The following is a 25,210-nucleotide window of genomic DNA, read 5'->3' on the forward strand; positions in this document are numbered from 1 at the left end:
CTGAAAGCGAAGGAAGCTGTGGAGGGTTCGAGGCAGGGGTGACGTAGGTCAGATTTGTCCATTAAAAGGAAGGACAATGCCCCAGAGGACAGACTGGGGCAGGGAGCGTGGGCAGGGATACAGGGAGCATGGGGCCTCTCCAGAGCCAGGCTCTGGATCCTTCTCCTCCAGGAAGCCTTCCCAGGTAAGTCTGGTTAGGGTTATCTGCTTCTGCCCCCCAGACCCAGGACTACCCCGGGCCTCCGTCCCCCCGTCCCCCATCATGGGGGCGCGCGGCAGGGTCCCCTGCGCCCCCTCAGCCTGTGCGCCTCTCCCCCCAGGACTACGGGCTGCTGCAGCTGGAGGAGGGCGCGTCGGGGCACAGCTTCCGCGCCGTGCTCTGCGTCCTGCTGCTGCTCTGCTACCACACTTTCCTCACCTTCGTGCTCGGTAGGAGGCCCAGGGGAGCGGCCACCCGGCCACCCGCACGCCTGCCCCTCCTCGGCCCGGCCTCACCGGGTGCCGGCCGCCTGCCTCAGTTTCCTCATGGGTGACGTGGGGGCGGCCGTGCCCGCCCTGTAGGGGAGCGAGGACCCTGCAGGCGGCCCCGGGGGTCTGGGCCCCACCCCGGCAGGTGTGGGCCTTGGTTATTGAGCCCCCACCCCGGCGGGCCTCGTCCGCACCACCTAACCCCCCCCCCCCCCCCCCCCCCGGCCCCGGGCGTAGAAGAATCATCCTCCCGTTTCACGGAGAGGAAATGAGGAGCCCCGGCCAGGGTGGTGACGGGAGCCAGTGGTGGGACGTGTGTCGTGGCCTCGCCTCCCTCAGGCACCGGCCACGTGAACGTGGAAGAAGCGGAGAAGCTCTTGCAGCCCTACCTGAAGCGGTACCCTAAGGTGAGCCCCGCCCGAGCCCCGCCCGAGCCCCGCCCGAGCCCCGCCCCGCCCCCTGCCCAGCGCGCAGCCCCGCCCCTAGCCCCGCCCCCTGGATCCCCGCCCCCTGCCCAGCGCGCAGACCCGCCCTTAGCCCCGCCCCCGGAGCCCAGCCCCGCCGCCTGCCCGCGTGTCTCCGCAGGGCGCCATCTTCCTGTTCTTCGCAGGGCGGATTGAAGCCATTAAAGGCAATGTTGACACAGTGAGTGGTGCGGGGCCCCCGGGCCTCCCGGACCACCGAGTGGACGGGCCGGCGGGCACATTCGGGGAGGTGGGAGCCATTCTGAAGGAGACCGTGTGCTGGGAGGAGGGAGGAGGTGGCGCTTGCGGCGGGCGCGCCGGCAGGCAGGTGGAGGCCCCGCGGGAGTGCGAGCTGCGGACGCCCAGGGACCGGCACCGTGGGCGCAGCGGCGGGGCCCGCCGGTGAGGTTGGCGCCTTGCTGGGCTCGGGGGCCACCGGAGGTTCAGAGCGCGGCGGCGTCCCCGGGGGGCCTGTGGGCTGGGGTTCCGGGGCCGCGGCGGCAGGACAGATGCCCGGGAGCTCCTGGGGCTCTGGAGGTGGCGCTGAGGCAGACGCCGGTCGCTCTGACGCCAGCCTCTCCTGCCCTTTCATTTTGTGCTCAAAGACTAGCATCCCACCGAGGGGCAGGGGCTGGGCGCAGGGCCTAGGAGTGGCATGCGGCGGGTGGGACAGGAGCGGAGCCAGGACCCCGTCCCCTTGCCCCCCTCCCTCCGTGCCTCGCGGGGTGGGGGTGGCGCTGGGGGCTGACTGGCAGGTGCCCGCAGGCCATCCGGCGGTTCGAGGAGTGCTGCGAGGCCCAGCAGCACTGGAAGCAGTTCCACCACATGTGCTACTGGGAGCTGATGTGGTGCTTCACCTACAAGGGCCAGTGGAAGATGGCCTACTTCTACGCGGACCTGCTCAGCAAGGAGAACTCCTGGTCCAAGGTGGGCTGACACCTAGTGCTGGGCCACCTGGCCATGAGCCCCAGACCCAGGGCCACACCCCCAACTGAGAGCAGGTGACTCAAGCTGAAATTGAAAGGAAACCCTAAGTTCTAATAGGACTTGGGGTTGGTGGGAACCACAGACCGTGAGGAGCGGGCAAAGTTTAAAACTACAGGGTATTAGTCAGGGTTTTTCATCCCAGGGAACAGAAACATGCCCAGGTGCCCAGGTGAGCGCCGACCATAGAGCATTGTTCTGGTGAAGGCGGCCACCAGCTACAGGGGTGTGAGGAGCCCTGCGGTGCGCCAGTCCAACTGGAAACAGTACTTTCAATTTTAACTCTAATTAGTTCAGATTTAAATTTAAAAAGTCACACAGGGGTAGTGGCCACGGTACTGGACTATGCAGGTTGAAAACACAAAAGGTTCACAGAACTGAAAAATTCTAGGCCCCACCGATTTCAGATAGGCTGGATCCAGGAATTTCAAATGGTGTCATCATGGCGTGTTCTGCTCTGTGCAGTGCAGGCAGGTTTTCTCCTTGTGACAGACATGGCCATGGACTCACATCTTCCTTTTGGCTTCAGCCACAGTCACACAGTCGAGGCTGCCTGGTCTGGCATAGATCCCATGTCAGTGCTTGGAACCAGGGGCAGGAAAACTCCTCAGGGATCAAGCGTAGGAGAGAGGTGGTTCTCCGGGAAAAAATGAGGTGATGTTCCCAGAAAAAGTGTTGGTTGGTGGGGGAGCCATTAAAGAGAAGCCATGAAGGCAAAGTGGAGCAAAGCAGATGCCCAAAGTACGTGAAAACTTCCCACCTCGTGGTGAGTGGTGAGAGGAGTAACGGCCATTTTCGTGGTGAGATAGCCCAGAATTTGAACCAAGACTACTCAGGATTGGAGAGATTGGCAGGGGTGTCCAGGGCGGTATTGGCCGGTGTGCACAGCGAGTGTCTGGGTGTCTCTGAGTCCCAATTTCTCGCCCCTCCCCCACCTTTTCAGTACCCTTCCTGGGGCCCAAGCTGCAGGGGAGTTCTTTGGGTTGGGGCAGGCTACTGTGGGCCCAGCACTTGCCTCCCCTCCACGCCCGAAGAGGGAGGCCAAGAGAGGGTATGTAGCTTTCCTGGGCCACGCAGCTGTCGGTGACAGACCCTGGATCTGAAGACCCTTCCTTGTGACTCAGAGGCAGAGGCCTTTGCTTGTCCCTCGTCCCATAAGCCCCACTGAGGAGGCTCCTCTTGGCCTGAGACCACCCTGCTGTGGAAGGTGCTCCCTCAGAGGCAGCCCCGCGCCGGAGTTCATCCCTCTTCACCTCCCACCCCCAGCGGGGCCCACGGCCTCAGGGGACCTGGTTGGGAGCTGGAGCGGCAGCTGGGAAGGGAGGACAGGGTAGTTCACAGCTGCTGGGGCAGGGCCAGGCCTCGCAGGTGTCAGGAGGTCTGCCTGTGACTACATTCTGGCTCCACTCACTGTGACTTGGAGGTGGTCACCCCCCCATCACCTCTTCAGAAGTGCTTCCTGTGAAGTGGGGGGTATCCCCCAACTCCTGGGGCCTCCTTCAATCCGCCCCTGTAGCACTTGGCCACCGGGCACTGCCTCAGCGCAGAGCCTTCCAGGCCCAGGACGCTGAGGCCGCAGTTGGGGGGACAGAAGCCACGCATCCCACGGATTTGGGGAACAGCTGAGAGGCCAGTGCAGCCCGGAGCAGTGATGGGCGACAGGACGCCCAGGTGGCGCGGAGACAGGCGGGGCCTACGGCGCCTCCAGGGCCTCTGGGTTGCTAAACGTGAAGGCTGCGAGGATTCCAGACACGAGCTGACATGAGCTGACATGAGATCAGGGTGGCCCCTGGGCAGCTCCCCAGCTTGCATCCGACGCTTGGGTTTGGCTCTGGTCACCGTCTCAGGGCCCCCGGGGGTGTGAGTGCACGTTGGCGCCGCGCTCAGCGCGGGCTCTGCCGCTCCTTCCCCGTCCTCTGTTCAAAAAAGCCCAGGATGGTGCGGAAGTGGCTGGCTGGGCAGGAGCGCGGCAGGAGCGGAGCGGGAGAGGGCGAAGGAGACCAGCAGCCAGCACGAGGGGGGGGGGGGGGGGGGGAGGGCTGCCCCGCGTGCAGATGGCATGTCGGCATCCGCGGGGGAAGGGGGGTGATGTGCCTGGGGGACAGGTGTCCGAGGAGCGCCGCCTCCTCCGCTGCCCGTGGTCCGGGGGCCAGGCCCCTGAAGCCCCCAAACCCCGGGCCCCCTGCAGCTCTGTTCCTGCAAGCAGGCGACGCATATGTCCTTCCGGCCCTGGCCGCGGCCCGGCTTGTGGGGAGGGGTCACCCCAGGGCCCTGCCGCTCTTCTGGCCTCTGCTCTCTCAGGCCGTCAGTACTTTATGCTGCCCGCTTGTCACCTTCTTAGACCCACGTTGGTGCCTCCGGCTTTGCTCAGCCTGTTTCTTGTCTGGAAAGTTCTTCCTCAGCTCTCTGAATCTTCCCATTGGGTCTAGTCTGAAGGGGGTGCGTCCCAGAAGCCCTTACTGCCCGGTCCTCCCGCGCCGCCTGGCTGAGCACGCCCTGTAGGTGGGGAGCCTCGACCCGAGCCCCTCGTGGGCAGGCTCCCAGCTCAAGTCCTCGGGGAGCCCCGCTGCTTCAGTCTCTGCCCTGGGGCTCGGCTGTGGGGCTGGCCTCGAGAGGTCCGGAGGGTGGGCGGCTTACATGTTGTCATTGTGCTGTTGCTCTGCCGTGCACAGGCCACCTACATCTACATGAAGGCCGCCTACCTCAGCATGTTTGGAAAAGAGGATTACAAGCCGTTCGGGGATGATGAAGTGGAGTTGTTCAGGTGGGTCCTAGGCCGCAGCCACGTCTGCCCACAGCCACCCACGGCCACCCTGAGCTTTGGGCGGGGAGGGAGGTGGTGGGCTTCTTAACTCCCCGGGCTCTGAGCTGCGGGACTCTCCCCCAGGATGGCCCCACAGCCTCATGCCCTAGCATCACCCCACCTCCTGCTGCTTGTTCCAGCCCGTTCAGGCTGTTCAGAGCCCCTCCGCCCCATGAAAGTGGTTTGTCAGCATCCTTCCCACTGAGCCTTTCTTCTGGTCAGTGGGATAGATGTGGACACTGAGGTGCAGAGAGGTCCCTCCTGCTGAGTTCCCACCAGCCGGGAGAAGCACTGTAGGGAACCAAATGGAGTCCCACAAGATCACATCTAGCCTCTGCCATTTCTTAGTTGTGTCTCTGTGAGCAATTTCAGCAGCTATGAAATGGGAATAACCACCTATGCCTTGCAGGGTTGTTTTGTGAATCAAATAGAACCTGCAAGAGCCTGGTGTAGGGCCTGGAGCCACGAAATGGCACCGCTGTTTTCATTCTTATCTGTACTGCCGTTTGCCTTCTGGCGAAGGGTCTGGGCAGGGCTCAGCCTCAGCAGGCTCACGGGGAGCCTTGGGCCTTCTGGTCAGGAGGGCTGTGCCCAGCTGGGAACCCTGCGCTTCCCACTAGTGCTGTCACATCCTAGTGTGTCTCATTTACCAAGCACCTCTACTTCATCTCAGTTCTTCCAGAAAGCCTGGAGGCTAAGTCTCTGGGGGGAGGAAGGATAATTTTCCCTTTACATTTTTAGTTTCTTGGCTAGAGACTGGCTGAGACACTCCCCAACCCCTAATAAAAGATTAACAGGAGAAAAATAAACCAGAGTTTAGTAACATGTGTACTTCCTGTATACATGGGAGAGACTCAGGAAAACTGAGCAACTGAAATGGCCCAGGCCATCACCTTAAATACCATCCCTAAAGATAAAAAATGTTTGGGGTGGGGGAGCCTGTTACGGGAGGTTTTCAGGCAAAGCAGGTAAAGGAGGGTAAGGTGCTTCTGCGGATTTAAGTCTCAGCCTTTTCCTTTGAAAAGAGTTTCTGGGGCTTCTCATCTTCTTCCAGACACAGAGGAGACACCCTGATAAATGGGAGGTCTCTTATAATTGTCTTAGGAAAGCTCAGCTTCTATTAGGTTTTCAGAGCTTTTTCTATATCTGCTGTTTCTTAATCAGCTTAAAATAATCCTTATGCCAAAGAGGCATATTTTGGGGTGACAAATCCTGCCCCCATTCATATCATCAGATCCAATTCAGAGATGAGAAAACTGGCGTCCAGAGAGGTTCCGGTGAATAAGCAAGGGAGATGTTTGGCAAGGAACCTCACAACCAGACCCAGCTGTTTCCTGGGCCTGGAAGGCTCAGGCCTGAGGGTCCCAGCCACACCCAGTGTGTGCAGATCTCAGGGTGGGATGGAGCTGGGTGAGTGAGGCTCCAGATGTGGGAGCTTGCCTAGCTGCATGCATTTTACTCTGCCCGTGGAAACAGCTGAGACGGCCACAACTCACGTGGCAAGTTAAAGGTTTGAGCCGTGTGGTCTTAGGCAGCTCCTTCCCTTCCTCTGGGTGTTAATCTCCCATATGAAACTGGGGTCAGACTTCTGCTGAGCCTTCTGGAAATGAGGCTTGTCTTGGAAGCAAGACAACTAGCAAAGCAGGCCTGCGACGTTTGCTGACATTCTCACCTCTGCCAGTGGGTGTGGAGGAGGCCTCTTACCCAGCCTTAGAAGTGGTCACGTCTGGAGGCAGGGCCTGCGGTGGAAGGCCAGAGCTCCAGGCTATGCTGTAGTCCAACACAGTGCCTCATATAAACTGGGGAAACTGAGGCCCCGAGAGGAGCCAAGCTGGAGAGCCGGCCTCCCTAGGTTTTTCTTCCCCTCATCTCTTTCACAGAGCAGTGCCTGCCCTGAAGCTCAAGATTGCTGGGAAATCTCTACCCACAGAGAAGTTTGCCATCCGGAAATCCAGACGCTACCTCTCTCCCAAACCAGTCTCTTTGCCAATTCCTGCTCTGGTGGGTAGGAGGGTCTAGACTGTCCCTGCGCTTGTTTGGGATTGTGGGGGTTACTGAAAGCCAGAGATACTGCGAGGGCCAGGGGGAAGTGGTTGCGGGGAGAAAGACCTTCATGCCTCAGGGCTCTGGAAAGGGTTTCACAGTTTACCTAGCACTGTGACAGAAGCACACAAATGAGTCTGAGCCAGGCCCTGCTTGATTAAAGTACTGGTCCGGTGGCGGTGGGGAGACAGGGAGGCAGGCTTCAGATGCTTCGAGGTGAAAGTGCCCGGGCAAAGGCATCACTCAGCTGTTTATGTTCCCACACATCTGTTTTAGTCCTGCCATATTTTAATGGTTTACACTGTCCCCCTCACTGGACCACGTTCTCCTAAGGCCCAGGACCGTGTTCTGTTCAAGTCTATAATAGCTAACAGTGTTATTGGGCACGGGCTGTGTTCTTTATACCCATTGCTTCATTTGATCCTCACAACCACCCTGTGTAGATGTTGGTGTATCCCGATTTTACAGATGGGGTAAGAAGGCATAAGAGATAAGCAGGAAGATAAAATATCTAAGAAATAGGTAAGATATAAGTAGATGAAATAACTCCTCTGGATCACACAGCTAGTGACTTGTTAGATTTTAAACCTAGAATGGTTTTAGAGCCCAGATTCTGAATGATGCTAATTCCACTCATGATTTTAGCAGGAATTAGAGAAGTTTCTAGCTTGTTAAGTCTGTTATTCAAATACTAAGGTAGCCAAAAAAGTAGAAAGGCACTGTTTTTTTCTGGTCCTGGCCCCACTGTTCACCAACTATGACCTTCGATAGGGTTCCCCTTCTCTTAATGTAAAATCAGGGGTAATATATACCTTGCCTGTTTCATACAGCAGTATGAGACTTAGCTGATAAAATGTTAAATATTTATAAATAAAAAAATTTGATTAATATAGAATTTATGTATTTCTGAACCAATTTTGAAACTTTAAAATGTACAATAAAAAAAATAAAACGTACAATAAAACTATTATCATATGGGGGATGAAAGGGCAACAAGTGACTATACCAAAAATTCAGGAGAGAATTTCCCAAACTATAATCTGCAAAATGCTTTTTATGCCTAAAACAGTCTGTGATTAAATATATTTGGGACAGACCAGCCTAAACAAAGTTGATATACTGTGGATCTTTTGGAGCCTTATATGATAATATGTATAGTAAGTCTCCAAGAATAAGCTGAAAATGATTTTTTCCCCTAACCTTTTGAGCCACAGACACCTATTTTTTTGCAGGAACATTTGCTACCTTGGGACCATATATACCATTAGAGGAATACTGGTTCTAAACTTAAGTTTCCTCCCTAGAACATAACAAGAACCAAAGCTGTAACATGTTTTTAGAACTTTTTGTATACAAATCACTTTCACATCTATGACCTGGTTCCATAGTTTAGGAAATGCTAATGGAATTATAAATAAACATCCAACTTAGTATTCTGATATTCCTGGCAGCCAAAGCCAAGAAAGGTATCAGGATGTGTGTTGCAATTTTCATGATGGCCCTTCAAGCCCAGTGCCTCGGGGGAAGAGAGACAAGGTGACACAGTCTTAAGAGCCAGAAGGGCCTTTAGTGATCCTCTGATCTGAGCTACACATTTTACAACTGGGGAAACTGAGACCCTACTGGGGAGGAAACCTTTGGACTGACTTCCTCCCTTGCCCTCAGGAAATGATGTACATTTGGAACGGCTACGCTGTGATCGGGAAGCAGCCGGAACTCACGGACAGGATCCTTGGGATTATCACCAAGGCTGAAGAGATGCTGGAGAAGGGCCCAGGTGACCACCCCCGGGCCCTTGAACCTGCCAGGCTGAGTCACATCACAGGTCTTTACAGTTACAGGTTCCCTCTACCAAAAATGTCCTTCTCTACCCTGGTTAATGGTCCTTTGCCTTTCTAGACTGAGTTTCAGTGGCATTTCTCCTCATTGTCCCTTGTCCCCCAGGTAGGGTTAAGGCCTCTTCTGGGCTCCCACAGCCCCTGGGCTCCCACGTCAATCCTGATCTCACTACATTGTCACTGTGTCAGTATCTGTTTTTCCTTCCCAGTTATGAACTTCCTGAGGACAGTGACTATGGGTCAGTTACCACTCTGTCCCCAGGGCCCAGCAGAGTAGGGGCTCTGCGAGTAACTGTCGCAGAAATAAACGAGCCTGCCTTCTTCCCTCACTCCCCTATTCTCAGAGAATGAGTACTCAGTGGATGATGAGTGCTTGGTGAAGTTGCTGAAAGGCCTCTGCCTGAAATACCTGGGCCGTGTCCAGGAAGCTGAGGAGAATTTCAGGAGCATCTCTTCCAAGTAAGTGCCTAGGTGGCTGCTCCCAGCCCGGGTGGCCGGCCTACTGCTGGGCCCGGGTCTCCTGGATAGAACTGGCTGGGTTCTCCTCCCTCACGAGCGCTCCAGTGCTTGACCCTAGCCCACCCCCCTCACTGCACTTGTACTAGTGTCTGTTCTACGCCAGGGTCCTTACTGGGCAAGATCATCGGATCCCATTCCCTGGGGCCACCAGCCCGGCCAACCACAGGAGTCCAACACTGAACTTTCAGGGGAATGGTGCCCCCTAGAGTTTGTAACTCAACTCCGCCCTTGAGGAGCACAAGCATTATAGGCAGAAGCTTTAGGAACTCCATCTGGTATGATCAAGACTGTGCTTGAGGCAAGCAGTGCCCTGAGGAGGGACCTAAACATACTGCGAGATAAGGCTTCCCAGGGAGGCCATCTCAACTGGGAAGTTTATTAGGCAGAGAAAGGAAAGCAGGAGTTTTGAGTAGGTACCTGGGCACAAGGAAAACACGGAAGGTCGGGGTAACAGTGATTAAGTCCTTCCCTGCCTGGGTGAAGTTACAGAGGGACAGGGTTACAGAGGAAGTAAGGGGGACTAGACGGAGAAGGGATGGATGTTTTGCTTATATGGCCGAACTTTATCCTGTAGACAGAAGATCCGAGAAGAATACTTCACAGGGCAGATTTGGGTTTTAAAAGGTGACCTCTGGGGCAGCTTGGAGGATGGGTCAGAAGAGCCAGCCTGGAGACAGGAGACTTCCTAATTTCGTAAACCATTTCCCCTGGACCAGGGGGGTCGGGGACAAAGGTGGGCATGGGCAAAGGACAGGCACAAGCCAGAAGTTGTTGGGGCCCTAGGTGCAGAGGACTGGAAAGCCCTGCTGGCGATCATAAACCTTTCTACGGCTAAGAGTCTCCCCCAACTAGGCTTCATTGTCAGGGAGACGTGCATGAGGGCCCGGATCAGATCTTTCCACGCGGAGAGGGCTCAGGACGAACCCGAAGGATATCCAAGAGCAGGGCCTATAAGCCATATTCTTCTCTGTCCTACAGTGAAAAGAAGATTAAATATGACCACTACTTGATCCCAAATGCCCTGCTGGAGCTGGCCCTACTGTTTATGGAGCAAGGCAGAAACGAAGAGGCTGTCAAACTCTTGGAAACTGCCAAGTAAGGCGTGGGTAGCACTGGTCTCTCCTTTGTTCCCCCCAAGCTCAGGAGACAGGAGCAGAGGCAGCAGGGAGGGTGCTGGTAAGGGCATTATGGGAGTCCAGAGGCCAGGCCTGGTCCCTGGGAACCCCGCAAGGATCGGGATCCCAGAAATAGGGAATGAATTACCCAGGGTCGCACCACAGGCCCAACTGCAGAGCTAGTAGAAGACCCAGGTCTGCCACCTTCTGGCCCCATGGATTTCTCTCTTAAAATAATTCTGTCAGGCCTGGGGACTCAGCAGGCGTGGAGTAGTTCAAGGGTACCTACCAGGGTGAGGGCACTGTGTGGGATCTGTGAGTCCACACTGGGCAGGGCCCACCTCTTCGGACAGAGAGCCTCCTTGGCCTGGTAGCCTCCTGCAGCTCAGACTGAAGGAAGAACACTTCCCAGGGCAGCCTTACAGGTCTGATTCTTTGCTTTTTTCCAGGCAAAACTACAAGAATTACTCCATGGAGTCAAGGACACATTTTAGAATCCAGGCAGCCGTACTCCAAGCCAAGTCTTCCCTAGAGAATGGCACCAGATCCACGGGCTCAGTGTCTTTGTAGTTTTATACAGCACTCCCTCCCAGGCTGGAAGACAGAGACACGGACAGAGCTCCTGGAAACATTTCAAAAAGATCCCCCCACCCCCCGCCCTGCCTTTGGGGCCCACCGGTGCTCCAGCGGGACAGCGCGACATAGGTATCCACTCGGAAGGGAAGCCGGCATTCTCACCAGTGCGGCCAAGGGCCTTCAAGGAGAGTGGGTGGGGCCCTCGGCCTGCCCTGTCACACATACGGGTACTTGTTTTTCACTGTGATGTTTAAGAGAATGTATGAACAGTTTACATTTTCCTTAGAAATATATTAATGGGATCACAGTTGGCTTAAAAGAAAAACTGTAAATCTTTGTTTCAACCCATACTGATCTGAAGGTAAATCTACAGATGATGCTTTTTCAAAATTCAGCAGTGTCTCAGCTTCCAAGGCCAAAGACCCCATCAAGGCTTCTGAGTGCTGGGCAAGAGGTTGCACAGGCACCTACACCTTACTTCTTACACTTCATTTTCACTCCCTTAGTAACTTTCTAATTAAAAAAAAAATCAGATGAGTATTATTTCACTAAAAAGACCTGTGAGTCTATCTACAGGAAAAAAAAAATCAATCTTCATTAATAAGGACTGAGAGTTGCTGAGGCCTGACGGAACGGGAGCTTTGTGGCTCTTTCTGCACCAAAGCCAAGACGTCGTGGGGGAGGGTCTCAACACCAGTCTGCATCCTCACTGTGCCCACGGGAACCAGCTGGGAATAAGTCACAAAACAAAAATCCTCTGTGCTTTACTATGAGGTACATTTATTTCCTGACAGCATTTTTCTTAGAATGGTTATATTCTTGGCCTGTTGTGTATGTTTTAGATTTTTCAGTTAAGAGAAAAGATATTTAAGTAATAAAACTCACACACTTAAGAGATCACGCAACATCTATTTCAGTAGAGTATGTGTTGCTTGAATTCTTGGGCAAGGCAGAGTCTGGATCAGAAGCCATATGGCCCAGGTATGTTTTATTTAGACAACATGATGCCTTAAATGTTTTAAAATAAGTTACTGACATTTAAAGATGGGGAGATCGCAACAAATCTGGTTTCTGGCCTCTTATTTAAAAAGAAAATCCAACCTGGCAACATCCCTATAGAACAAGGCAACAATCAGAGCTGAGTAGAGGCTGCTTTAAACTCCCATATTCTCCTTCTGGGCTCTCAAAGCATCTGAATTTGCAAGCTCCAGGGCTGTTACAGTGAGAGCTCCAGTTCAGTGACCATATGCCCAGCTAAGGACGGCATACTTCAACTTCACCATTTCCCTGGAGGAAGAAAATCATGTACACAGTAAAAATACTCATCTGTGAAATGTGTCTCCTCAGAGATGAATGCAATTTCTGTAAGGGAAGAACCACAGACAACTTCCTAATCTTCTGGAATTCTGGACTTTTAGCCAACACCTATGAACATCTGCCATGGGCTGGGGAGGTTAATCTATTAACACAGGCAAGCAGCCTTCTGTGACTAATACCGAATGAAGTCATAGGTTTTAAGTAAAGCAAACTCTCATTAGGAAAACAAAACCCTCATTCAAGATCGTTTTGCACTTAGTACTGTCAGAGCAGAAATGCTATGAAAAAAAATTTCTCATTTTGTTAGATCTAGACACAGAATGCTCGCCACCAAGAGCAAGTCCTTTGCAAGCTTGCTCTCCAGGGCAGCCTGAGCCTAGGTTGTCAGGCAGGGAGGGTGACAGCAGTGACTAGAACCAGGCTACTGGAGGAGGGTGGCCTTTCATGGTTCCTTCACATACAGGAACGCTAGTACCTACCGCTGCAGATAGATAACAGCACGCTGGTCACAAGATACCAAGCACAGTTTGTAAAATTGCAGTTAACAAAAAACTTAAACATTCATTTTAGGCACTTAAAAAAAATGTATGCCAGGATGGTTTCCTTGTCAATGTTATTACCGATTTCCTGCTGGGCTTCATTAATGAGCCGAGGTCACCTGACCTCTGTCTGCTGCTGTGGCCACAGTCTGGCTGGTAAGAGAAGTTAGTGGGTTTGGGCTCCTTTATGCCACCTGCGGCTGAAGACATCTATTAAAAACATGTTTATGAAGTTGGGTGAAAATGTCAGGTGTCTACCACCATTATCTTTGTTCAGAAACTTTGAAAGTGAATATTCTGTCCTGGGCTGCTTCTATCTCCTTTGAGCCACTTCTAGTTGTTATGTCTCTAATAGTGCAGAGCTTTCTAGCACATGTACCCGGGAGAGGCAGCTAGCTTCCAGGTGGAGAATTCTGGCCTCGAAGTAAGGAGACCTGAATTCGAGTCCCCATTTTGTTACTAATTTTCAGAGTGACCTTGGAAAAGTCATGGACTCTCAAAAGATTAGTAATTTGCACTAGATTAAGGCTCTTTCCTGCTGTCAATGGTTCTGAGTGTGACTCTGGTCCCATGTTTCTGGATTTTCACATCCAAAATGAGGTAAGGCTATGTACCTCCCTACCTGCTGCCAAAGCCTGGTATCCCTAAGCGACTCTGCGAGAAACAGCAGGCTTTCTCGTGGGCCTCGACAGTAGCCCAGCACGGGAGAGCCAACATCTTCATTTGGGGAAAGGCTAAATCCTGATACACAGAGGAGCTCCGCTGTTCGGAAGCAGTGACTACGTAACACGATCTACACAGGCCCTGGCCATGGAAAGTCTACCTCCGCCTCTCATGGGCACGGGCCTCGGACTGGCAGGGCGGCTTCCAGCACTGTGCTGGCCCCTATCAGCTCTCCCGTGTGTTGGCAGGATTCCCAATTCCTTATCTCAAGTCGGAATGGGAGTGCTTCCAAGACAGCTTTCGTCATTCGTGGCAGAAAGTCATAACCTGACAGCAAAGCCGGGACCCTAAAAGGCCAATGCCAACACAAGACTTGGCTGAGACCCAGGTGGAGGAGTTCCAGCAACTGAATGGCACCAGGAGGTTTTCAGAAAGCCTCTGCCAGCTGAGTGTTAGAATCATGAAGAAAAAAAAAAAAAATCAGACTTTTCTCTGGAGTTACTCCCAAGTTTGTTTATTCTAAGATGCTGAGGACAAGACAGTCTTTTTCTTTGCTTCAAATTGAAAGCCTAACAACTGTTTCCTTATGTTAGCACCATCATACTAATTCACTAATAAATGAGAGGTGCTTGGATTCTGAAAACCAAGCAAAAATGGGAACTTCTCATACACACCTACCTCAGATGTAGCTTTTCCAAGGTTGGAAAATGCTTTTTTGCTTAGGTTAGCACAGCTCTTGAAATCTAGTACAAAGTTCATCACTGCTGAACAGGTTAGGTCCACAAACAAGGAAACCCATTTGGCAGCTTGAAAAATCCATTTCCAAATGAGCAATGTATGAATTGCTTTTACTCTATAAAGCCAACTGTTGAGTGACAAAATAGAACAGCCGTTCCCTTGGGAGGACAGTTACGAAAGGTTGCTATGGACTTCTACAAGCTGACATTCGAGTTTAATCAGACACATCACAGGTAACACCTCACTAATGACTGGATTGGGTTTTATTTTTCCTCATATCATTAGCAAATTGTTCAGAACACCAGATTCCATATGCTCTGGGTGTTTTGAAAAATAATGGCTAATATTAAGTGCTCGCTATTTACCTGTTGCTAGTGTAAGCACTTTACATGTCATTCTCGTAACCACTCTATGAAGTAGGGACTAATACACATGAGAAATGGAGACAAAGGGTAAAGAACTTGCCTAAGATCACACAGCTATCATGCAGCAGAGATTTAAAGCTGGGCACCTGAATTCTAAAGCCACACTTTGCTGAACTGCTGGTAAAATTATCAACTTAAAGTTGAATCTGACTTATACTGACCTCTGGGCCACTACTGCGGATGGGAAAGGTGCTGGCTAATAGCTCACACAGCAGAAATCCTGTGGCATGGCTCTGGAACTGGCAGATGTGACCTATTTCCACACCTCCTGAATGGACCGTGCTGGAGGCCAATCTCGGTGTCCGATCCTGACCCTGACGCATGATCCTGGCTTCCCGATTCACACGTTGTCCAAGACTTGCCTTTGGATCCTAAATGGCGAGGGGAACCATTAGGAGGCCTTCCCCAGGAAGCTGGGCTCATTACTTTTGCAAAGCAACCGAATCTCACAGGGTTCACCACTAGGACCAGACTCTGGAGGTAAACCCTCAGCTACCTTGTTTCAACTTTTCTCAGGGCCAAGAAATCCGGAGTCTACAAGCACTGATGCTGCTCCTCCTTTGATCAGGATCAGTTTTAGATGCTTCGAGTCTATACCTTGATAATGCTGCTTCATTCATATGCAGAGAAAAAAACTTTCTGTGGAGGCATTTAAAGAAGACCGTCTTCCAGTGGAAAGTAGTTTTTCTCAAGAAAAAAAATGTAAAAGAAAGTTCTCTCTCCTGAAGTTGTCTTAAAAACTTTATGAAAACAGTAAATGGTTTTAGTTGATCAACAACATTAAACAGGTGGATCCAGCTGTTGCTCTGACCAAAGACTATTGCACAGAGTGCTAATACGGACAAGAACAATGTGGACAATTAAAACATAGATAAATCCAAATCCCTTTTGTACAGTTTTGCTGAAGCCCCTAACAAAATTTTATGGATTAGGAAATGGGTTGTAAAGGGACTCATGGATTCTGTTTCCAAGCTAAAGAGCAAGGAAATAGCCAAAATAGAAAAGCAATACTCATACCTGGACAATCAACCTCTGAATCAAGGAGCACCCAGTCATGCTGTTATTTTTTAAACTACCACTATGTAATTTATAAAATTATAAATTTATAAACTGGGTAGAATTAACTGGGCTAATCTTTTTTGTGTGGGATGTTTTTAGATCCACAGGCTCTCAGAAAACAAATTACAAACTATATTTAAAAATTAACATTGCCAAAATACATGTGCCTCATCCATTTATTAATGTGTCATTTTAATATAAACCTTAATGTGTTGTAATTTAGCTCTTAGGAGCTTAGAAGAAAAAAAGGTATTTCTCTCTAGTAAAAATACTTTATGTGCAGAGCTAATTAATAGCCAACTTAAGTTGGCTTTAACTTTCCCTAAATACATAGAATTAACTTCGTATATCTTTCAAACCACTTAGAAAAAGTACTATTTTTAAGATGTTTATATTATACAATCAAACGTTTACCGTTACTCTATTAAATCCTTATGTTTCATTTGATTACCACACACGAAAGCCATAAATCTGGATTGTATTAAATCACTGCCTAGCCATAGGCAAATACATGTTTTCATCCACAAAACTGAGAAAAAAATTCTTTCAGAGACCACTTGTAATGGCTCTCAGGAAAACCTCATCTAATAATAGGTCAATCAGTAATTATATTCAATAACAAGCATTTATTAATGAGCACCTAAAGATGTTTTGTGTATATCTTTAAGGAAAACAATGTATTTAAAGAGATGAATGGGGGATCCCTGGGTGGCTCAGCGGTTTCGCGCCTGCCTTTGGCCCAGGGCGCGATCCTGGAGTCCCGGGATGGAGTCCCGCGTTGGGCTCCCAGCATGGAGACTGCTTCTCCCTCTGCCTGTGTCTCTGCCTCTCTCTCTCTATGTCTATCATAAATAAATAAAAAAAAATAAAGAGATGAATGGGCAGATCCCATCTTAACAGGTAGGCTAGCCTATAATTAGATCATTCCTGAAGAGAGCAGGAACACAGCACAGCCTTCATGAATAGAAGAGGCATGAAATTGATGCAAACGAGACCTCAATGGCCAAATATTTAGGAATGGAGACTAGGAGGGAAGAAATTAGAAGGAATTCAGCTAAGTTCTCAAAGGATTAATAAAAAACACAGTCAGGAAAAGCCAGCTCAGGATGCTGACGGCTCTTCTGCCCATACTTCCCATGATGGAGCTACACTGAACGCATAGCGCAGTGTAGCATTAGAGCAGGGGAGCTGTGGAGAGGGTACAGGATGGATTATAAACTAGCTTCTCTTTCATCCATCCAGGAAAAGACCACATGATCTTTACAGTCAGTGAGTAAATTTAAAAGTACTTGAGATACTACCCAATCCCACTGTTCTCATGTTCACTAATTTCAAAATTAAAGGCTTATGAAATTAGCTGAGGCTACTATAGTGGCTGCCGTGCAATCGGCTGGCTCTGAGACAATGCTAGGCGATGCCTTTGAGCGGAGGTAACCACCAAACTGCTTACATTTCTGAATCATGCCAAAGAAACTTACCTTCTTCACTGCTTACCATTTCAGTCTCAGAAATCTAGGCAGGTCTGCTTTTGACTATTATTCCTTTGTAAAATATGTGCTTCCTTATGACCAGGCTTTGTGTGCAAAGAAAGTTAGCCCAATGCTCACCGTACTCTGTAAAATCATACGGGCTTATGTAGGGGACACCAACAGGAGGAAATCTTTTCCTGGTTTAAGACATTCTCTATAAAGAACACTCAGAATTGAAAAGGTTTTTGTGAACCGAAGTATTTCAACTAACTTCTAGGTTTACACTTAAGATTTCTTTTACTTTTTCCTGGTCAGGCTTTTCAGACATTTCAAATCCTATAGCCAACCTTGAATGCATCTTCCCTAAATCGAAATGTTGCACCTATTATTTGGCTTCAGAAAATCTGAAGCTATCAAGCTTCTAAATTTATGATTAGATGGTATTAAATGCCACATAAAAAATACTTCCCAAGTTTATAAACTTAGAGATTAAAATTATACACCATTTAAAAGAAAGGATTAGATAATTTGGGGAATATTCTTACGTAAACAACTCTAACTGTAGCCCTTTACAACTGTATTATAACTTTATTTAACTTAGTAAAAGCCAAAATTGATAGTTCTTAACATGGTGTATGGAAATCAAAATTAAAGAATACAAAGTACCTTAAAAATTTTTTTTCAGCTCAATTCTAGTTCCTTCACTATTACTGCCAAACTTCTGTGAAAGAAGCCTTGCAATAAAGACTAACAGCAACATTAGTTTTTAAAAGTTCACTTACCAATTTTAACAATCTAGAAAAAAGGAAAGTCAGACATGTATAAGTAGAAAACACAAGGATAAAAAAAGTAATATCTATGAAAATATTGCACAACTTCAGGTGTTTCCTCCAAATTTGCTTTATGTAATTGAGTGGATATAAATTAATGAACAAAAACTTAAGCAAGATACATGTAACAATTTAACAGAACCTGATAATCTAATTTTCAGTTTTTCTCAAATTCATCTTTAAGTCTTTCCATCATGGGGCTCATAAGAAAATTAACCAACATATGGATACTACAGTCTAGTGTCAAATCTTTAAGTATTTATGACATACTGAATTCCTCTACAATGCAATTTTGAAGAACCCTCAAGATACTTGTGTTTTGTATGTAGAAAAGTGTTAGAGTCAAATATTCAACTCAATATTAAATAAACATTTCTGATGTTAGATTGAGATTGCTTCTCCTTTTGCTAATGAATGATATACTTAGCTGTATAATATCACTGAGCTGAACAAATAAGTCACCTCTGAGTACATAAGGAAAAATAAACACATGCTAAATGGATAAAACATTACAAACTACATCTTTACTAAACCATCTATACCTCTAACACCTCTAACACTTCAGAAGCTTAGAGATTCAGAGTGTTCTTACATTAACTGCAAGAAAGATAAAGGAGAAATTCCCTCTTTGAGATCACAACTATGAAGTCATATGGTTATACAAATTCTGCGTTTGTGTGCAAAACATGAATACGTTTATCTTAATTCTCCCTGCTTAGACTTGTCAGCCAGCAGGACTTTTCCTTTCAAAGAAACAGACTGAGATGTGTTTTATATAACTTCAATAACCTCAGCACTACAATAATAAGAGATGCAGTATCCTTTTGCTATGGTTCAAGACAATAAGGGAAGGAGGTCGCAAGAAAGAATAAATCAAAACTGTTAGAACTGAGCAACTTTTCTCAGTTTCACCATGGTGCCACTTTCATTTTACATAAGCATGGTGGCATAATTCAAGCTCCATAAATCAGAAATCTTAATATTTAAAATTTACCTTGACTTTTAATTATTACCATATTAACAACCAAAGTAATTAGATAAAACACACAGGAAAGGGTAACAGTAAACCCCACTTTACTAGAGTTGGTTTCTTGACATTAACTCAGTGTTTATAGAAAAGGGATAGTGCATCTCAGTTTGCTTACAAGCTAGGAGATCACTTTGAATTCTGCATTTCCTAACTGCAAACAGATATAGCACTTATAACAGGTTATAAATAAACTGGTTTTCAAGCATAGAGCCAGCCCCAACGATAATAATACACTATTTAAAAAGACCTAAGGCAATGAATTCCATTTCCAATGGAAAAAAAGAACTGTGCAAACAAGCTTAAAACTACTTTTTTTTGTGCCAGTGTTATAAAATGTAGCTTTTAATAAAACCTTGACCCAAATGCCAGCAACTTCAGAAAAGAATTTGGGTGGGGGGGAAAAAGAGAGTTATTTCATTTAGGAAAAACAACCACTATCTTTTTCCTAATCTTCAACACACACAATTTAAACATATACAGCTGCTGTAACACTTTACACAATTCCTATGTACTGGAGCATAACAAGATCTAAATACAATTATATTTTTAAACACTGGGTCAAGGCTTTACATAAAAATACCATCCTACTTTTCCCCCTAAGTTTCTAAAATATCACATATTTTTTTCCCCAACATCTGCAGCCATTCAGGAATTTTTAGGAAACTTTTGTGCATGATCTTAATTCCTAATCCCTGACTCTTTGGGCTCAGTGACAAAAGATCAAAACCACCAAAAAATGATGGTTCACTTGAAGTCAGACCAGAGACCCTGGCTCAATTAGTCTCGTAGGACGAAAGCAGTGCTGCATCAACTGGCTCCATGCAAGAGGGGCACGTGAAGGATCTCATCAACCAGTCATCTATACAGTCCAGGTGATAGATGTGCATGCACGGCAGAAATCGAATTGGGTCCCCATAAACAAAGTCCATCATACAGATAACACACCTGTTGGGGGTGAGGGAGAGAGAAATCAGAAAGCATTTTTTAGAGAAGTGATGTATCTAGAATACTCTTTAAAATCCCATTACAAAGACTGTTAATCCGAACAGATGAAAATGGCTTGCTTGTCATCCTACCAAAGCATGCAAACTGATTTTTCCTAATAAGCATTAATCCATCAGCAATCTCTCATTTTGATCCGCTGGAAATTCATGGGAGTTTGAGAGCTATCAACAGAGCAAAGAGAAATGGACCACGTGGGGATCAGGTCCATTCCTAGAACTGCACTTGTAAAATAGCTACATATTATACAAGACACCCAAAGAATGTGATGCTTCAGGTAGGAAGCCATCAGATCAACTCTGTTTACATGAACTCAGTTTTTAATGTACACCCAGGAGTAAGACAGTTTTCATTTTAATAACTATGTAAAAAACCATCACTAATTTTAGCCTACTTAACTGAGCTGCTGTAGCTAAAGATCTCTTCATTAACCCTAGTTTCAGATTCACGGCATTTTTTCCTACAGGTTTAAGAAGGAACCCAGTGCTGTAGGATTTCAGAAGTCCGTATTCAAGACAGGTTCTTAAGTACTAGCACTAAATCGTGCTATGAGTCAAAACAACTAAGCATCAACATAGTATAGTAGAGTATGTCTTTGTTGGCAAGATCATTCTCAACCTATAAGAAGTACTCATTAGGGATTCTTAGACAGTAATGAGATCTGAGGACAAAAACTTCCCAGAAGTAAAATTTGATATTCAACTCATCAGGCTTAATAAAATTATTCCTCAAATTAAAAAAGGATTTAAGATTTTCCTCATTGTCACTAAAACTCCTTAACAATTTTAATACTGCATAATCTACCAAAGTTTTCCTATGCCACGATTAACTATACTTCTACTCTTAAGTAAAACCATGGTGAATATCTTTGTATATAAAGCACTAGGAGTTGGACTGAGGTACACACTTTAGGACAGATCTCTAGAGCTGACGGTCTCAAACAGTATAGATCTGAGAAGGTCCTTGACATATTGCCAAATTGCTTTCCTAACTGACAAGGCCACCAGCACAATCACACATGAATCATTTTAACTGACATCAACTGTCATCCAAGTGGACACAGACAACATATAATATGGTCAGAATTCATACCATTTCTTAGCTATCTTTTTACCGAAAATTCTTAATTACTGTAACTCAACATTCTCTTGCTTGAAATGATTATCTTAAATATCTAACTTCTAAAATCCAGGAGAGTATTTTTCAAAAGCAAAATTCTGGAGATGGACCTTTGAAACATGTATAAATTAAAACTTACTCCCGGATCTTTTTTTCTGATCCATCCCTTCCAGGGTCATAAACTCCTTTAGGCAGATGTTGTATAAGGCCTATTCTTTGAGCTATCCTAATTTGTTCCTCTTCAGTCAGCTGAGTTGCTAGGCGAGTCTGGCTTGGTGTTGGATGATAGACTGGAACTGGAACTTGTTCCTAAATTTTAAAACACAGAGAAAATGATTATTTTTTAAACATCTGTTTTTTGGGGGTAATGTTTTTCTTGTTTCTTATTTTTTGGCTTAGTGGGTAGGAGGGGACCTTGGAGAGGTAGGAGATTGTTTTACTCTGCCTTAACTTTAGCATATTTGGACTAACTTTTCAAAGATAAAATCTTTACTGAAAAACTCGCATTTTGTGTTGGAATATTGTGAAGTATTTCCACATGAAGGCTACATAACTAATATCATTCTTGATGTGCAAATAAATATATTTATTTGTACAACAGGAACAATACACAATATATATAATTAATAGACTTCAATATTCTAGGCTATATTCTGTATTCAATGGAGTTTTGTAGTCTCAGTATACCATTATTTACATTAAAACTGGTCATTACAGATCTTATTTGTAAATTCTTTCCATATAGACAGCAACCTTAAAATTATTATTTATTTAGAAAGGCTGGATTATTATTGCAATAAATTTTCACGAAATTTCTTAAGCTTTTGAATAAGTATTTGGATATGACAACTGAGCCAAACGAGGCTACCCTTCTTCCCAAATGGAAAACCTAGGTTTAGAAGATGTAAGTAAAATAGCCAAATATCTACTTATAATTTACTTGCATATATTAGTACATACAAAATTAATTTAAACATTGTTTTATCTATTCACATTCATGAAATAATTCTATTCATATTATTTATACATTCTTTTAACAGATACTGAATATCTTATGTGCCAGGTAATGGAGGATGCTACTTTAGGATTTATTTTAGAGAAAGAGAGAGCAAGTGTGCATGCAAGTCCCATGAGTAGGAGGAGGGATGGAGGGAGAGAATCTCAAGCAGACTGTCCACTGAACCTGACACAGGACTCAATCCAACAACCATGCGATCACAACCTAAGACAAAACCAAGAGTCAGATGCTCAACCAACTGAGCCACCCAGGAGCCCCAGGATGCTACTTTAGATAGGATGCTCACAGCAAACGTCTGATGAGACATTTGAGAAAAGACCTCAATGAACTATGAGGAAGATCATGCATCTGTAACCTAATGATTTCATTGTGGCTAGAACCACAATTTTTGAGCCACTTAAAATGATGTTCCAGAGAACATCTCTACTGAATATAAAGAACTTCACAACTACCAATTCACACATTACTTTAGAAAATGGTATTTCCACTCATCCTGTAGGATCACTCCTCATCTCTGCAACGTAAGCACTTGTTTGAGGACAGCCAATATTCGCAATTGTGAGATTATGCCTCCAGGAATAACTGCTAAATCTGTGTTAAGCTAAAAAAAAAAAAAAATTCTGTGAAATGACTTCCATAATCATCCAAAACATCAATTGAGGCTGCTTTGAACTAATGGCTTTTGTGGTCAAAAATAAAATAATCAAGAGCACCCATAATGAGAAACTTAAGGGCTCAAGTATAAATATCCTTTCTGAAGAGAAATTTTACGGGAAAGTCTCAGATACATATAAGTTAGTCTTAAATACTGAATATTCAAGGAAGAAAAGAGTTTTCCACATACCACTATGTCCCCTTAAACTATAGCCTTATTTGTAAATACTCCTTTGGCAATAGTTAGACTTTAAAGGGAGATCAATAGGGACGCCTGGGTGGGTCAGTGGTTGAGCATCTGCCTTTAGCTCAGGTCGCCATTCCAGGTTCCTGGGATCAAATCCTACATCAGGTTTGCCATGAGAACTGCCTGCTTTTCCCTCTGCCTGTCTCTGCCTCTCTGTGTGTGTCTCATGAATAAATAAAATCTTTTTAAAAAAATAATAAGGCAGATCAACATAAGACTTTAAATATTCATTACACACACACAGGAATACTACTTAGCCATCAAAAAAAATCTTGGCATTTGCAATGACGTGGATGGAACTAGAGGGTATTATGCTAAGTGAAATAAGACAAAGAATTTTCATATGATCTCACTCATATATGGAATTTAAGAAACAAAAAATGAAGATAAAGGAAGGGAGGGGAAAATATAATAAGATATAAACAAAGAGGGTGGGACGCCTGGGTGGCTCAGTGGTTGAGCATCTGCCTTTGGCTCAGGGCATGATCCTGGAGTCCTGGGATTGAGTCCCACATTGAGCCCTTGCATGGGGCCTGCTTCTTCTATCTCTGCCTCTCTCTGTCTCTCATGAATAAATAAATCTTTAAATTAAAAACAAAACAAAACAAAGCAGGAAACAAGCCATAAGAGAATCATAGGAAACAAACAGGGTCACTGGAGGGGAGGAGGTGTAGGGATGAGGTATCTGGGTGATGGACATTAAGGAAGGCATGTAATGTAATGAGCATTGGTTATTATATAAGACTGATAAATCACTGAACTCTATCTCTGAAACTAATAACTGAATTTAAAGGCAGGTTTTATACTGCATATAAAAGTTTTACAACCCTTTGGTTAATAATGATCAAATACGACCGGTGCGTCTTTGGTTTAAATACTTCCAAGTTTAAAAAAAAAAAAAAAAAAACTTCCAAGTGTTTAACCTAGTAGGCAAACATTCAATATAGAAAAGTTTCATGGTTAAAAATAAAACTCTGCAACTTACTAGCTATAAGGTCCTGTAAACATGGCACTTAGCTGAGTTCATAGAGCACGTGGTTCTTGATCTTAGGGTCATGAATTTGAGCCCCATGTTGAGCCTACTTTAAATAATTAAAAAAAAACCCGAACACATTTTTTTAACCTCTGAGCCTGAGTTTCTTCATGATGTAAGAATAACTTGAGAAGTCTAAGTGTTGTCCCTGGTGTAATACAAGATACACATAAAAAAGCATCATTTAGGGATGTCTGGGTGGCTTGTCAGTTAAATGACTCTTGATTTCAGCTCAGGTCATGATTTCAGGGTTATGGGAGTCTGCTTGCCCCTCTCCATTTGCTCCTCCCCACTCCTGCCCTCATCATTCTCTCTCTCAAACAAAACTTTCAAAAAAGCTCAAATAAATGTTAGCTATTGCTAGTGCAGCTCTACTATTATAGGACTATGGAACAACATTCCAATATTTAAGAAATGGATTGGATTTATAATCTTAACATGTCAGTTACACCTCAAAGCTGATATTGAAACAAAATTTAGCTCTGAAAAAGAAGAAATGGATTGGACTATGCAGAGATAAGTAAAAGGTTTCAAATAGCAATCTTAGAATTCATCTAAGGTCAACTCTCATCTTATATGCCTAAACTTGCCTATAGTCACATAATTACTGACAATATTACAATCAGAATTCTGGTCTCCCCTTTTAAGTCAGTAATTTCTACTACAGCATTACTCGTTGCCAGAGAGCAAGGAAAACTCCGTGGGTTAATTTGGCTTGTGTCCGCTTACATTACTTTGAAGAATAGTACACTGAAATGACATTTTAAGAGAGCCACAAAACAAGGCATATATCTCATGTGGTTCCTTTAAGGGTTTTTCATCTGTAATAAAGCTTTTATAATTTCAGTGACTACTAGAATTTAAGAATTTCAAAGAATATCAAATCCATCTTTAAACTGACCCTGTAAAATAGATTCTATTACTACTAGTAGTTAAACTCCAAAGTCTAATCATAGCTGCCCATCTATTCTTTGACTGAAACTCCTGAGGGCTACTTCAAGGTAGTTCTTACTATAAGGTTGAGAGTTCAAATTCTGCTGCTACTAGAGGACTGTTTCTCTATATGCTCACTTTGGGATTTCTGTTCTCTGATGTCACTTTCTTAAACTAGTCTAAAAAGGTAGCATGGCCTACTAATCCAATGGGGTTTTTTTGAGCAATAGATCTTGTTCTGAGTAATCTTATTTATAATTACAATATTTAATTGTAATTTATTTAATTGCTCTAGTGGAATGAGGCTGAGATGGAATGTGACCT

General features: G+C 45.9%; 2 protein-coding genes across 15 annotated transcripts in view; one reads left to right on the forward strand and one right to left on the reverse strand.

Annotated features, from left to right (window-relative positions):
• Nucleotides 1-19,269, forward strand: part of TTC39A (tetratricopeptide repeat domain 39A) — a 44,599-nt gene extending 25,330 nt beyond the window's left edge. For 8 of the 13 annotated variants that reach the window (XM_072772159.1, XM_072772165.1, XM_072772164.1 and 5 more), the window contains 10 exons: nt 321-429; nt 808-875; nt 1,054-1,113; nt 1,698-1,859; nt 4,589-4,680; nt 6,600-6,720; nt 8,428-8,587; nt 8,945-9,059; nt 10,098-10,214; nt 10,684-19,269. In XM_072772159.1, the coding sequence (XP_072628260.1) occupies nt 321-429; nt 808-875; nt 1,054-1,113; nt 1,698-1,859; nt 4,589-4,680; nt 6,600-6,720; nt 8,428-8,587; nt 8,945-9,059; nt 10,098-10,214; nt 10,684-10,804 (1,125 nt within the window). In that variant the 3' untranslated portion in view covers nt 10,805-19,269. Of the gene's footprint in view, nt 1-320; nt 430-807; nt 876-1,053; nt 1,114-1,697; nt 1,860-4,588; nt 4,681-6,599; nt 6,721-8,427; nt 8,588-8,944; nt 9,060-10,097; nt 10,215-10,683 lie in introns of those variants that run through there. The other 5 variants (XM_072772166.1, XM_072772158.1, XR_012005476.1 and 2 more) reach the window with 4 other exon arrangements.
• RNF11 (ring finger protein 11) overlaps nt 17,905-25,210 on the reverse strand; it is a 36,116-nt gene continuing 28,810 nt past the window's right edge. For both annotated transcript variants that reach the window (XM_072772170.1, XM_072772171.1), the window contains exons 2-3: nt 21,141-21,310; nt 17,905-19,825 (exon numbers count right to left, since the gene is read on the reverse strand). In XM_072772170.1, coding sequence (XP_072628271.1) covers nt 19,654-19,825; nt 21,141-21,310 — 342 coding nt within the window. In that variant the 3' untranslated portion in view covers nt 17,905-19,653. The remainder of the gene's footprint in view (nt 19,826-21,140; nt 21,311-25,210) is intronic.

Source organism: Canis lupus, chromosome 13 (genome assembly GCF_048164855.1).
Source record: "Canis lupus baileyi chromosome 13, mCanLup2.hap1, whole genome shotgun sequence".
Taxonomy (NCBI): Eukaryota; Metazoa; Chordata; class Mammalia; order Carnivora; family Canidae; genus Canis; species Canis lupus.